The 13,506-nt window shown below is 41.5% G+C and overlaps 1 protein-coding gene across 6 annotated transcripts in view; it reads left to right on the top strand.

The window, feature by feature from the left end:
- YEATS2 (YEATS domain containing 2) overlaps positions 1-13,506 on the top strand; it is a 75,637-nt gene that overhangs the window by 49,245 nt on the left and 12,886 nt on the right. For all 6 annotated transcript variants that reach the window (XM_073360070.2, XM_073360067.2, XM_073360069.2 and 3 more), the window contains 7 exons: positions 2,114-2,312; positions 4,314-4,445; positions 4,716-4,814; positions 5,788-5,899; positions 7,467-7,540; positions 8,888-8,967; positions 10,510-10,711. In XM_073360070.2, the coding sequence (XP_073216171.1) occupies positions 2,114-2,312; positions 4,314-4,445; positions 4,716-4,814; positions 5,788-5,899; positions 7,467-7,540; positions 8,888-8,967; positions 10,510-10,711 (898 nt within the window). The remainder of the gene's footprint in view (positions 1-2,113; positions 2,313-4,313; positions 4,446-4,715; positions 4,815-5,787; positions 5,900-7,466; positions 7,541-8,887; positions 8,968-10,509; positions 10,712-13,506) is intronic.

Here is a 13,506-nt window from a genome sequence, read left to right as displayed (position 1 = left end):
TAAAGTGATGATAATGCAGTCCCTGTCAAGAGAGGCATCCCAGAGTGGCAGAGTGAGCCTGAAATAAGGCATTGAAATTCCAAAAGTGTTGGGAAAAAGAGAGCCAAACATTTTGGGGTTCCCTCTAGGCTTTCTCAAGTAGCGGTGGACCACTGCCAGTTATATTCTAATTTATGTAATTTAAATAAAGTCTACTGGTAAAAATTTCAGAAACACTTAAGTTCTATTTTCAAAAATGAATGAGGCATTTAGGAACCTAGATCTCATTGAAAATCTTTGGGACTTAGGTTTCTGAGTGTGTAAGTCATTTTTGAAAATGAGACTTAGCCACTTAAATCACTTAGGTGCTTCTGAAAATTTTACTATACCTCTTTTTTTATTCTTCTTTCAGTCCTGCTGAAATTGTAGTATTTGTGCTATGAAGGACACGTAAAGCTGTCCTAATATGGTCCTGTCAGGAAAATAAACTTTAACCCTTCTATTGACTTGTCCCTTACACTGCCATTCCCATTGTGTACTACATGATGTTACAGCTGAGTGAGTGGAACAGCAACATCAAATCTGAAGCAAAAATTGGCAGTGATAACTCCAACAAGGGAAAGAATAGCGAGATATTTGGCAGGCTTAGTGGACACAATCAATTTGCAATCAAGTCAGTTTAAAAAAAAAAAAAAAAAAAAGTTGAGTAGTTACTCCTCACCTGCCTCTGAGCTGAGTCCCCTGCCATTTTATAGTTTAATTGTGTGTGTGTGTGGTTTGAATCTCATTTTCCTATTTTTTTTAAAAGGATTTCTCTCTTCCCTCTTGCTGTGTGAAAGATCCACACAAACAAATGCACAAAGAAAAAGCTATATGTTTTTCCTCTAATCTTTCAGTTATAATAATCTTAGGTGTCACTTTCCACCTTTGCTAGACTCTCATTCACAACACCACCCACCCACAGTTTGTCTCCAAAAGGGAGAAGAGTCAGAGACTCTATGAAGTCCGTTAAGGACGTTGATGTTGCCTGTCTATTTTACGCTGAAGCTGCTCAGATACTATGGTGAATGGTGGCAGTACAAAACCCTAAAATCACAAAAGGAACAAGTCACGCTTCTGTCTAAATTTCTTTACCTACTATTAAGTTACCAGTGTCCCTTTTTAAATGAGTCACCTGACTGAACAATGTACTGTCGCTAAGATGTGGATAAAGCATTAACAAAACCATTATCTGTCAGTGGAGGCATCTATAAGATGAAACTGACAAAATGTTTTCCCTTTTTCTGCTGATGGCTCTAGAGCAGTGGCTCTCAACCTTTCCAGACTACTGTACCCCTTTCAGGAGGCTAATTTGTCTTGCGTACTCCAAGTTTCACCTCACTTAAAAACTGAAATAAACTCTGAAATAAGATAACACACTGTGAAATAAAATAACAAAAGTTTCACAGCATGCTATTACTGAAAAATGGCTGACTTTCTCATTTTTACCGATAATTATAAAATAAATCGCGACCCCCAGGTTGAGAAACACTGATATAGTACATAGAGCAATATAAAGTCGTCTGCATGAAATTCTAGTTTATACTGACTTTGCTAGTGCCTTTCATGTAGCCTGCTATAAAACTAGGCAAATACTTAGATGAGTTGATGTACCCCCAGATGACCTCTGCGTGCCTCCAGTAGTACGCATACCCCTGGTTGAGAACCACTGCTCTAGAGTTCTGACCAGCCTTGAAATATTCAAGATTCTTGTAAACTTTTGTGCTGTGCTAACCTCAACAAGGAGGTAAGCCTCCTGTGTGAATAGGGGACTTGGTTCCTGAGAACGTTGTTCGTGAAGTTCCAGTAGCAGCACAATAGTTCTTACATGTATGGTCTGTTTCATTCCTGCTCAGAACTCCAGGGTAGTTGCAGGGAAACTGACCCAAAATGTGTATGTTTTGGAAATATTTTTAAGAGCTTTGCTTTGCATGATAGTATTCCCTAAAGACAGACAGTAGGACTGTGGATAGATCTAGATGCAGTTGCTTTTATTTCTTTTAAATGCTTCTCTCTAGCAGTATGACAAATTATTTTAAATGCTCAGTAAAATAAAACCGCATTTGACACTGCCATGTCTCTCTCTTTAATATAGCAAGCGGATAGTGCAGGTTCCAGTTCATCTTCCACTGTGGGTCCTGTGGCAAAGACATCAGGACAGCAACACCAAATTTGTATAAACCAGGGGCAGACTGGTGCATCAGGAGCTAGTAAAACTGCTGCTTCTACTGTTGTAAGTGTTGCTTCCTTGATGACTACACCAACCCCTGTTTCTGGCAAAGCTGCTGTATCAGGTAATAAACTTCCTTTCTGCCTTTTGTTACTGGAATTTAGACTTGGACTATAACTCCTTCAGATACCTTGTACAGTAAACAGTAAAATTCAGAGCACTTGCATTTTTGAGCTCTTATCAGAAATTAACTGTAGATTTAGCAATTTCCTCTAGTTCCTAAAATCTGTCTTAGTAAAATGACTTTTTGATTAACAGAAAGAAGGTTGCGAAAAGAACAATGAAAAGAACAATTTGAAATTTTACTTCCTAGGTTATTTGCATATTGAGTGTTTCTGGTTAGAGTAATGACTTTAGCTTTCCTTCCATTAGTGGTTAGTGAGGAATCTCTGTTTTGATGCCAAGTTTACTTTCTTTTTACAAAGATGCATCCCACTTGTCCAAGTACATGGTTGTATCAAAGGGAAAACACCAAAGAGATTTGAACACTAATACTGCAGACATAGGACAGTTTGTACCCAAACCATCAGTTCACTAACGATGGCTCGTATTTCCTTGGTTTAATAATTCAGTTAGTCCTAAATGCATAACATTTTAAGAAACAATTTTTTTCTTATGCATCCCAGCACATTTAAGGTAGTTTCATTTTATTTAAAAAAAAAAATGAAAACTGACAGTTTTGTGCATTCTTAATTGAATTCCAATTACCATCCAAATGCATCTTGACGCAAATCCTAATTAGAGAACTGTCATCTAGTAAATAAGGAAGGAGTCATTCACCATTTTCTAACATTAAAAAATAATGTAAAAATTAAGAATTGGAATAAACGTGTTCTAAGCTAGATAATTGCTTAAATAAACATGTATAGATATAGTGTATTCTCCTGGTTAGCAGACAGAAATACCGACTTTTTAGTGTAAAAGCTATACTTAGTTGCAAATCAACATGTTTTAATAATTACACCAACCAATGAGAATGGACTTCTCTTTAGGAAAATTCAAATGAAAAACAAGATTAAAATTATTATTTAAATCAAGGTTTCCTGCCCGCTTACTTAAATCATGATAAAAATGATTATTGAAATCAATCCCCCTTGTAAATATGCTATATGCTCCTATTAGCTTTGTTTCTCAAGGCACTCAGTATTTAATAATAAAGGGCTTGGGAGACCCAGGTTCAGGTCCATTCACCACAAACTTCCTGCATGACCCTGGGCAAGTCACTTAGTCTCTCTGTGTCTTAGTTCCCCGTCTGTATAATGGGGATAATAGCAAGGCCCTGCCACACAGGGATGTTTTGAGGAAGACTGTGATGTGCTCAGATCTACTGTAATAGGAGCTATATTGGTAGAATATAATTTACTTCATTTACAGGTTATGTTTATCAGATCCCTAAGAATAAGTTCAGGAAAAATATCAGGGGGTAGCTGTGTTACTCTGTATCCACAAAAACAACAAGGAGTCCGGTGGCACCTTAAAGACTAACAGATTTATTGGAGCATAAGCACCACTGGACTCCTTGTTGTTTCAGGAAAAATGTAAGTCAAGACTTTTGTCTTATTCTGACAAGAGTCCTTTGTGCTGAATATCTTGCCGTGTTCTTTTAAAACTCTATAGGTATTAACACAACACCTCAGTCTCTGTTTAAGATTACTGTATTATTTATAGGTTTCAGAGTAGCAGCCGTGTTAGTCTGTATCCGCAAAAAGAAAAGGAGGACTTGTGGCATCCAATGAAGTGAGCTGTAGCTCATGAAAGCTTATGCTCAAATAAATTTGTTAGTCTCTAAGGTGCCACAAGTCCTCCTTTTCTTTTTGTGTATTATAAATCTCACCTCACAAATATCAAAGCCCTGTGCAGTATAGTTATATAATGTGTCTGAGTGTGTTGGCAACTATCCAACTCAGCAAAAAACTTGTTTAACAATTCAGTGTGAGCATGGGCTTGCTAAGAGGTTAGCAAAGCATAACTTATACCATCCTGTTTCATACAGAAAGAGGGAGAAATATTAGGGGATAGACTGAACTAAGCATTGTCTAAAATGTCTCTTTCCCCCTTCTTTTAGGGTTGCTAAAGATCCACTCAAACCAGTCGAGTCCCCAGCAGGCTGTGCTGACGGTACCCAGCCAGATCAAACAGCTCAGCGTAAATACAGCATCTGGAGGTGTTCAGACTATACTGATGCCTGTGAACAAAGGTAAATGCAGTGGAGGGCACTAGATGGTGTTTGACATAGCAAAGAGCTCAGCCATTCTTGCCATACAGCAATACAAGGCTTACACACACCCAGGAAGAAAGCATGTAGTGGGTTTCAGTTGTTCCCAAGCTTTCATGTTGCACACACAATATAACTTGCTATCAAGGGTTAATAAAACTATCCACCTAAAACAAGGGTGAAGCACGAGCTGGGAAGAGTATCTAGAAGTATGCAACACATCATTTTTATTCTTTTCCTGTTGTCCTTCAGTGATACAGTCGCTGTCTACCAGCAAAGCGTCTGCTGCAACTGCTGTAACTGCAGCTAGTACGGTTGTACCCATCCCCTCCACAACATCTGTCACTAAAGGTAAAAAAATGAATTTGTCACTTGTCAATAGCACTCTCAAAGAAACTGATTGTGCCTGAATGAACATGGCTGCCGTATGGAAGTGTTCTGACCCCGTTAGTAAATCCCATTGCCTTTGGTTCTGTTTTCCGCTGTGTCCATCAATTAGGCTGTAATAGGAATAGAATCTAGGGGTTGGAAAAGTGAACAAAGACACTATGCCCACAACATAGTCCATGGGACAGACATGTACAGAAGAGGATAAAAGAACTTAAAGGAGGATACTTTGAAAGGTTCCCATAGGTAGTAAAACTTGCATGGTGCCAACCCACCACTGTGGAAACGTATGCAATGCTACACTATTCATAGCAGTGTGTGTTAATCAAAGCATGAGCACTACCCTAAGAATGGTAATTCAGTGGTGTAATCATTTGGCAGTGCTTCCCAGCAACACTAAATGTCAATGACTCTGCCATCCCAGATCTTGCAATTGACAGAAAACCAAGGGATGCTTGCAAGCAGTTCCATTGAAATTGGATCATCCTACACAAAACCCACAAGCTCCTGATGCTGCAGACATGAATATTTCTTACAAGAAGACAACTAAGTGTTTTTGGGTATAGAGTGAAGCTGTATTTCAGTCTCTCTCTCTCCACTGGATGAAGGATGAATGGCCAGCAGGGCAGGGTTGGCTTGTGCTGAAAGTGTAGAATACACACACAAGGTGGGGTTGCATTGCCAGATGTGTGGGGAGAGATCATCCACACATGCAGGTGGACAATATTCCCTGTTCAGTACCGGTCTTTGGAATGTGGATGTGGGTATTCCAGGTGGTTTTAATCATTCTTCCCCACCTCCCTCCTGCTCCCAAATAGAGCCGGTCTGATCAAATGCATAGCTCTAGTTTTACTGCACTCTGAGTTTTATCAGGCTTTTCCCAGCTGACTATCAATGACGCTGTCATTTTAAAAATTTGTTCTGTTTTTCTCTGAAGTTAAGATGGAGCCTGATTCAGCGGGACAGAACTGCAACTCTCTGGTCTCCCAAGATGGTCAAGCAGCAGTAAAAACAGAAGAGAGCTCAGAACTTGGAAATTACGTTATCAAGTAATTGTTCTTTCCTGTCTAAAGAGCTATATGGCTTAGTCTTTGGGCAGGTTATAAGACAGTACACAACAGTATCAGAACACTGGCTGAGGAGTCAAGTGATTAAAATCGGACAGCCACCGATACATTCTGTAGCGTACTATAGGTAGTCTGTTGGTTGACATTCATTTTCAGACCTCAGTTACATCCATTTGTGCAGGATATAGTATTAAAATACTTATTTTTATGAATGGTCTTGTACTCGGAACAGCTAAAAATTAAGCTGTTTAATGGTGCTTAATCATTTTTGGGATTTGCTATGAATATAATCTATTCACTCATAATTCCACTGCAATTGCGTGTTCTGATCAATGCTGGGCTATGATCCTTGGAATACAACTGAAAATAATTGGGGAAGTGATAATTTGATCCTCCCTCAATTTCTTTTTCTTTAGTAAACCCTGTTCATGTGTGTTGCCTCTCTCTATGTTTGTCTGGTTGTGAATGTTATTATTCACATATTGCTGTAATTGTCAAGAGATCTTTCCACATTCTAACTTGGGAGTAGGCCTGGGGATGTGATATCTGATTCCTTGTGTCTTAAAAGCATCTGCACTTCTGATATCTGAATCTGGGGACTTCTTTGTGATGCCATCACAAGTGCTTTTTGGAAGCTCTTCACCCAGAGCTTGACCGGCAAAATAACTTTCTGTAGAAATCCCTGAATGTAGGAGATCTTCCCTCTGCTCACAATCCTGCCAATAACTTACATTTTCCTGTTACCATTTTTTAAAATGTCATAGTACTCTCTACTCTGGTGGAGACTTCCATGGGAATGATAATATGTCAATCAATCAGAAGCCAATATGCTCTTTAAATTTCACCAGTTGGTCTTAAATAACTTCAAGGAAATCCTAGGGAAAGGTCATATTTTTTAAAAATATGGTTACTGGTTAAGTTTGTACCTAAACTTCTACATGTTCTGCTACCAATCAGTTGTCATGTCCTAGTGTTTATCAGATGTGCTATTATGTGCCCGATGTTCCCTTGTCTTTCACTGTAATAAAGCAGCGTAGGAAAGGGATATGAGGACCAGCAGCATCAAAGAGTTTGGTGAAGTATAAATCTTGCAATACTGTGAGCACGTTCCTACTGTGAGAACTTACAGAAATAGCGTCTTGCTGTCAGACCTGTTTGACGCAGTGGTGTCATACAGCGACTGTACTGTTAGTAGACATTGCTTAGGCATTACTGCAAGGCCTGTTCCTGAGATTACATCCCAGCAGGATGCAAACCAAAAAGAGACAACGACTGCTTTGAGTCCTGATCCTGGTGGGTGGAACTTTATGCCCACATCGAGAACCCATTCGTTAATTTCAGTGGGGCTGCATATAGGACTAAGGAGCCGTCTATGTGCATACCACTGTAAAATCAGGGACTGGCATGGAAATATTTATTCAAACCAGTGTTGATGTTAACGCATTTTTTCAGGATTTTTTTTAAATTGATAGTGATGTTAGAATCCTGTATATCTGATTTATCTCTTCTAAAAAGTAATTACTCTTCACTGTGGTCTTTCTCTTTGCAGCATAGAACATTTGGAGAATGTCCAGCAACTTTTAACAGCAATAGTGAAGAAAGTTCCATTAATTGCTGAGAAAAGTAAGATCTGTATGAAAACAATCAGTTCGTCGTTCTTATAGCACCAAAGGTGTGCATGGCACTTTGCAGCTGGGAAAATGACACATAATGGAATGAAGTGAGACCACTGCCTCAGAACGCTTACTTTTGGGTTTTGTTGCTTGCAAAATACTTAGGAATCTAAATCAGTCAAATCCTGCCAACAAAACATGGCCTGTTTTTGGCAGTTACTGAGAGCTAGTCTACACTACAGCTGTAAGTTGACCTAAGTTATGCTACTTCAGTGACGTAAATTACTGTAACTGAAGTCAACTTAACTTAGGTCAACTTACTGTGGTGTCTACACCGTGTTGTGTCAATGGGAGATGCTCTCCCGCTGACTTCCCTAACGCTTCTCGGGGAGTTGGCGTACAGAGTCAACGGGAGAGCGCTCTGTCATCAACTTAGTGGGTCTTCACCTTCCCCGCTAAATCGACAGCGCTGCATCAGTCGCAGCACTGCCGATCTAGCCGTAAGTATAGACAAGCCCTAATATTTGTTGTCTTGCCTGTATGAGAGAGACAGGGTAGTTCACACTAGAATATTGGTACGTATCTAACCAATGATGGCAACTTTTAGGCAACCATCAGTCCGTTTCATTTGTCATTGATCAGGAAAAGGTCCTTTTTAATTGCACACCCAAACACCACTCGTGATTGGGAAACATACTACTAATGAGGTTTCCCTAGTAATGAATGTACTTCAGTGAGGAGAAGCTGCTGGAGACTGGAAAGGACAGACTGAATAAAATCAGTAACATGAGCAAAATGGTGGTAGTGGGTTGTGCAGTAAAGCTTTCATTGCTTCTTATTTTAGGAGTCCTATATAACACTCATGGGTCTGCTGATAGGGAGTTAATACCCTCCTCCTAAATTTGTGCCAGTAAAAACTTCTTGAGATGTCCTTTGCTTTATTGTTGCATTTTCTATTTTGTGTTTATATTTCTAATTGTTAGCCAAATAAGTGTTTTCAGAAGGAAATTACTTCTGACAATAGCAAAGCACCACTGAACTTCTTCAGTCGCGTTTTGTCTTTTGGGAGTTTAAAATATGGTTGGTCTCACATGTGTCAGCCTAACTTGACAAAGAGAGAGAGTGATGGTACAACTAAGAACGTACGTGCTGTGTGCAGGGAATGCGCCCACTCTTTATAAGAGAATAGAATTCTTTGTGCTGTGGGGACTGCACACAGAGAGCCCATTCTCCCCACCAAGCACAATGTATCCAACGAAAACCTATTTGGGGTTTTCAGAAATTGCCAGCAGCAAAGTAGATTAGATTTCAGAGTTATTAAAATTTAACTCCAGTTTTTTGGCTGTGCTCTCTTTAGGTGAAGATGTCAGTTCTTTCCGTGCCAGTTCGGTGGAACAGTATTACAGCTGGAATATTGGAAAACGAAGGGCAGCTGAGGTAATCCGCTCTTCACATGTTTGATAAGCACTGGGGAAGCTTCTGCATAGGGAAATCTGGAGCTATTCCAAAGTTCTTAGCTATGACAAAAAACACTCTCTGATATATTGGAAATGGAGGCATGTTTCACAATAATTTGCACAGGCTTCTTTCCATGTAGTACCCCAATTTACTGTTACAGAATTAATTAAATGTAAATAACCTTAAAGGTCAATTTTCAGTTGCTTCAACTTAAAATCTTTTTGGAATATTTTTAAATTGCTGGACTGTACAATATAATGCAGTGTTTGCGTAGCCTCCTTCTTAAACATTGTCTCCATATGCCATCATTGCGTGGCATAATATTGTCTCTAATTTCTCCAAATATATTTTCACTATATTCTCAAAAAGAACAGGAGTACTTGTGGCACCTTGGAGACTAACAAATTTATTAGAGCATAAGCTTTTGTGGGCTACAGCCCACTTCATCGGATGCATAGAATGGAACACATAGTAAGAAGATCTATATATACATACAGATAAGTTGGAAGTTGCCATACAAACTGTGAGACGCTAATTAGTTAAGATGAGCTATATAATTAATATTATTCTCCTGCTGATAATAGCTCATCTTAACTAATTAGCCTCTCACAGTTTGTATGGCAACTTCCAACTTATCTGTATGTATATATAGATCTTCTTACGATATGTTCCATTCTATGCATCCGATGAAGTGGGCTGTAGCCCACGAAAGCTTATGCTCTAATAAATTTGTTAGTCTCTGAGGTGCCACAAGTACTCCTGTTCTTTTTGCGGATACAGACTAACACGGCTGCTACTCTGAAACCTGTCACTATATTCTCTATCCCTGCCTGTGCCTTTCTACTATAATTGCTCTGTATCATGTTCGCTCTTTGTAGAAGGACTGAGTGAGTTCTGTTCTCAGGCAGAGCCATTATTGAACTAGATTCTTAATTCATTATGGAGAAATATTTTGCATAATTGTTTTGGAGCTATTTTTATGGTGTTGCAGTTGCATTTTCCTATTGTTTACATAATTTTTCTCCCTTTGTTGCTATGTGAAGGACCTGTGTAGGAAACAGTGCGGCTGACTAGATGCAGCACGGTTCTGGTGCACAGAATTAAACAGGCTGCAAAACAATAGAGATACTTATTTCCCTCTAATGGCTTTCAGTTATTGTGATCATAGGTGTTGCTTATAACAATAGAAGGCTGAAGTTCAGCCAGAAGTGTGATTGATTATGTTGACTATGTTCCTAACTTATCCGCTGTGAGGTAGGGATCTTTCAGTTTGACACAGATGGTGGGAACAGAAACAGAGTTCAAATTACCTGTCCAAGGCTACAGAATGACTCAGGATCAGGACCACCAATCCATGCTCATTCTTTCAGGTCATGCTGCTTTCTGAGGAAGTACCTAGTGTAGTCACAGTCTCCATATTCTTAGGACCCTAAATTACTGCACTTTGCCATGTTCTGGTCTCCTAGAACTCGAATGTAAAACACCTCGGCTAAACAAAGCACTCACTTTGATTTCCCACAGTGGCAACGAGCAATGACAGTGAGAAAAATCCTACAAGAAATCATAGAGAAGCATCCCAGATTTCACAGCATCAGCCCCCTGAAAACCAAGCATGTGGTGCATTGGTGTCGATGCCACGGCTACACTCCGCCTGACCCTGAAGCCCTAAGGAACGAGGAAGATTCAATAGAAGATGTGCTGACTCAAATCGACAGCGAGCCAGGTGAGCATTTGAGGGAGGCCAGCTCCAGTGCCCTTTACCCCCAAAAGACATTGCCTGGTAAACACCCCACATCTCTCTCCCACTTTATTCTCCAGTATATTCCTGAAGCTATTTTCACTCTGTTGGAATTGCAGAAATTAGAGATCAGAAAGGCCTAATAGTACATCTGCCCCTTCCTCCTACCAAACCAAATTGTTCCTTACTGTTTGTTTTCAATGCTCTGTGCAGCCTAGTTGTTGACATTACAGTAGCATAGAGAGGCCCCAACCAATGTCAGGATTCTATTGGACTAGACACTGTACCAGCACAAGGTGAAAGACAGCCCCTTCCCTGAGGAGTTTACGGTCTAAGACAAAGAGTGGGCGAATGCTGGGGTTTCCATCGCTGCCTTGTGGATAGTATTGCACAGCTGAACACATTTCACTGTCAGGAATCTTCTCCCTACAACTTTCCCCTTTCTCCCTACAATCTTCTCCCTACAAAATTTCCCCTTTCTGAATTTCATACCAATCTTTCCTGTGCTGCTCCTTTGTATCACTTTCAAATAATCCCTCTCCTAAAGCTGGATTCCTCCCCGGTCTGATCTCTCAACGATTTTATTGATCTGTGAAAAGACTGATCCTGGGTTGCGCCCCTGGCAGTGTATTGTGCTGGATCGGGTATGCCTGGCTAAGTGCAGCTGAGACCCCTGGCCTCCTGCATGATTAGGCATGTTACAGAAGTGATGTGCTTGTGAAATAAAGGGAGTAGAGACTGAAGGGTCGTCAGATTGATCTTTGCTTTCCGATCACTTCCTGTTGGCCAGCATGATTCTGGGACAGTAGTCTGAGGACATTAGACCTTACTGGTTTTGCCTTCCCGAATGGAGCATGCTTTCCCAACATGGAGTGAGTGAGAGACAGTTAAAGTGGGCCAGGGAAGAAGAAGCAGTCCAAAAATCAGTGAAACAGTAGTCAGTTATTTAACATTAAGAGCAAGGATGCAACCAATGGTGGCAAAACAAATAATGAAATTGAGTGTTAATAAATCTTTATAGTCTTCTTCCCCAGCAGACTGCAAGCATGCATATAGAGCCAGCTCTCTTGGTTTAAAGAAACTCCATGGAGGGTTTAATTTGCCTAATTAGACTGTGTGTCTTTGAAAGGAAATTTGTTCAGAGCATGGGAGGCTGTTCTGCTGCTGGAAAATAAACCCAGGGTGAGAACATGAAACTGGCCTAACTCATGGGAGGCCTGGGGGAGAGGCACTGCTTACACCTACACAAAAATGAGCCTTCCACCTCTCTGCCACCAGGCCGTCCATAACCACGGGATGGCTCCCTAGTGGGACTTAACAGCTTTGATTTTACACCACAAATACCACTTGTGAAGATAAAGTATCAGCTGTCATGGGCACAGGGGTAACTGCACATCTGTCCTTTTCCTGAACTCTGAGCGCAGCCCCTCTGGTGTCAGGCCTCAGGCCTTTACCTCTCTAGCATGGAATTCTGCAGTTATCCCACTCTCAGCCCTGGGGTACAGTACTCTGTGTATCAGCTGTGCTTGCCTGGCAGGTCCAACTGGGATCAGACACCATGGTTCTTCCCTTTGGGAGTCTGTGACCAGTGGTATACAGTGACCAGGACAGCCTTCTCAAAACCAGCGAATTATTTTAACGGTAGGACAAAGCATTAGAGAGAGGGTGTTCAGAGTCCACATGTATCTATCTTACCTCACGGCTTACCATCCCCAATAGTAGCTTGGGCAGGCCTAACTTCTTCAGACACCCCCACAGGGCCTGCATGTCAGTCTAGTCCCCCGGAACAACTCCCTAGCAGCTGCCTCTTCTCTTGAGAGTGAGTCCCTTTTAATCCAGCCAGAGTTCCTTTGCGCTTGTCAGCTCCCAGGTTTTGGTCGTGCTTGTCAAAACCAGTTTGGTAGGCTCAGCAGGAGGTCAAGACAGACTCCTCAGAGAAGGGGTAGTCAATTGGCGAACCACGGGCCAAATCTGGACCAACCGTTGCTTTTGAACAGACCGCAAAAATTTTTTATTTACTTACTCTTACTTTCATTATTATTGTGGTATGAAAAATGTTTCTGTAGAGTCTGGACCTCGACAATACCTTGACCAAGAAATTTGGATCTTGACAAAAAATAATTTGACTATGCCTACCTCAAAGACTGGCTCTGCCATTGTCCTATAACAAACAATCCTCAAGCGTTAGCGGGAGGGGGTTGTTATCTTGAGCAATTCTTCTGCCCATCCTGCTTGTTTTTCCTTACAGCCTGCTGTTCAGCTAAACCAACATATTCATACAGTAAACATCCCAATAACCACGTCAGCGTACAGTATTCATCATTTACTACAGAGTAGCTCCATGGCCGTCACAGAATTTAGCCACTACTGCCTATCTTAGTCACGTAAATATTTGTACTGTGACTCCTGTCTTCGCTCATCAGTAAGGCTGCGTGTCTGTCACAGAGGTCACGGCCCCTGAGAAGATCAGGCAGCCCCGCGGCCCAGCCACACCAGCTGCTGCTGGGACAGTTTGGGTGTGGGAGGGGGCTCAGGGCTGGGGCAGGGGATTGGGGTGTGGGGTGGCGTCTACCTCGGGGGGGGGGGGAAAGCGGGGTTCCCTGGAAGCGGCCAGCATGTCCCTGCAGCTCCTAGGTGGAGGGGCCAGGGGGTTCTCTGCCCTGCCCCGCCCAGAGGCACTGCCCCCGCAGTTCCCATTGGCTGCAGTTCCTGGCCAATGGGAGCTGCAGAGCCGGAGCTCGTGGCAGGGCAGTACCCGGTGCCCACCTGGCCTTCCCTCC

Source organism: Lepidochelys kempii, chromosome 9 (genome assembly GCF_965140285.1).
Source record: "Lepidochelys kempii isolate rLepKem1 chromosome 9, rLepKem1.hap1, whole genome shotgun sequence".
Classification (NCBI taxonomy): Eukaryota; Metazoa; Chordata; order Testudines; family Cheloniidae; genus Lepidochelys; species Lepidochelys kempii.
Note: the sequence above shows the minus strand (reverse complement) of the source record. Positions and strands in the feature narration are given on the sequence as shown.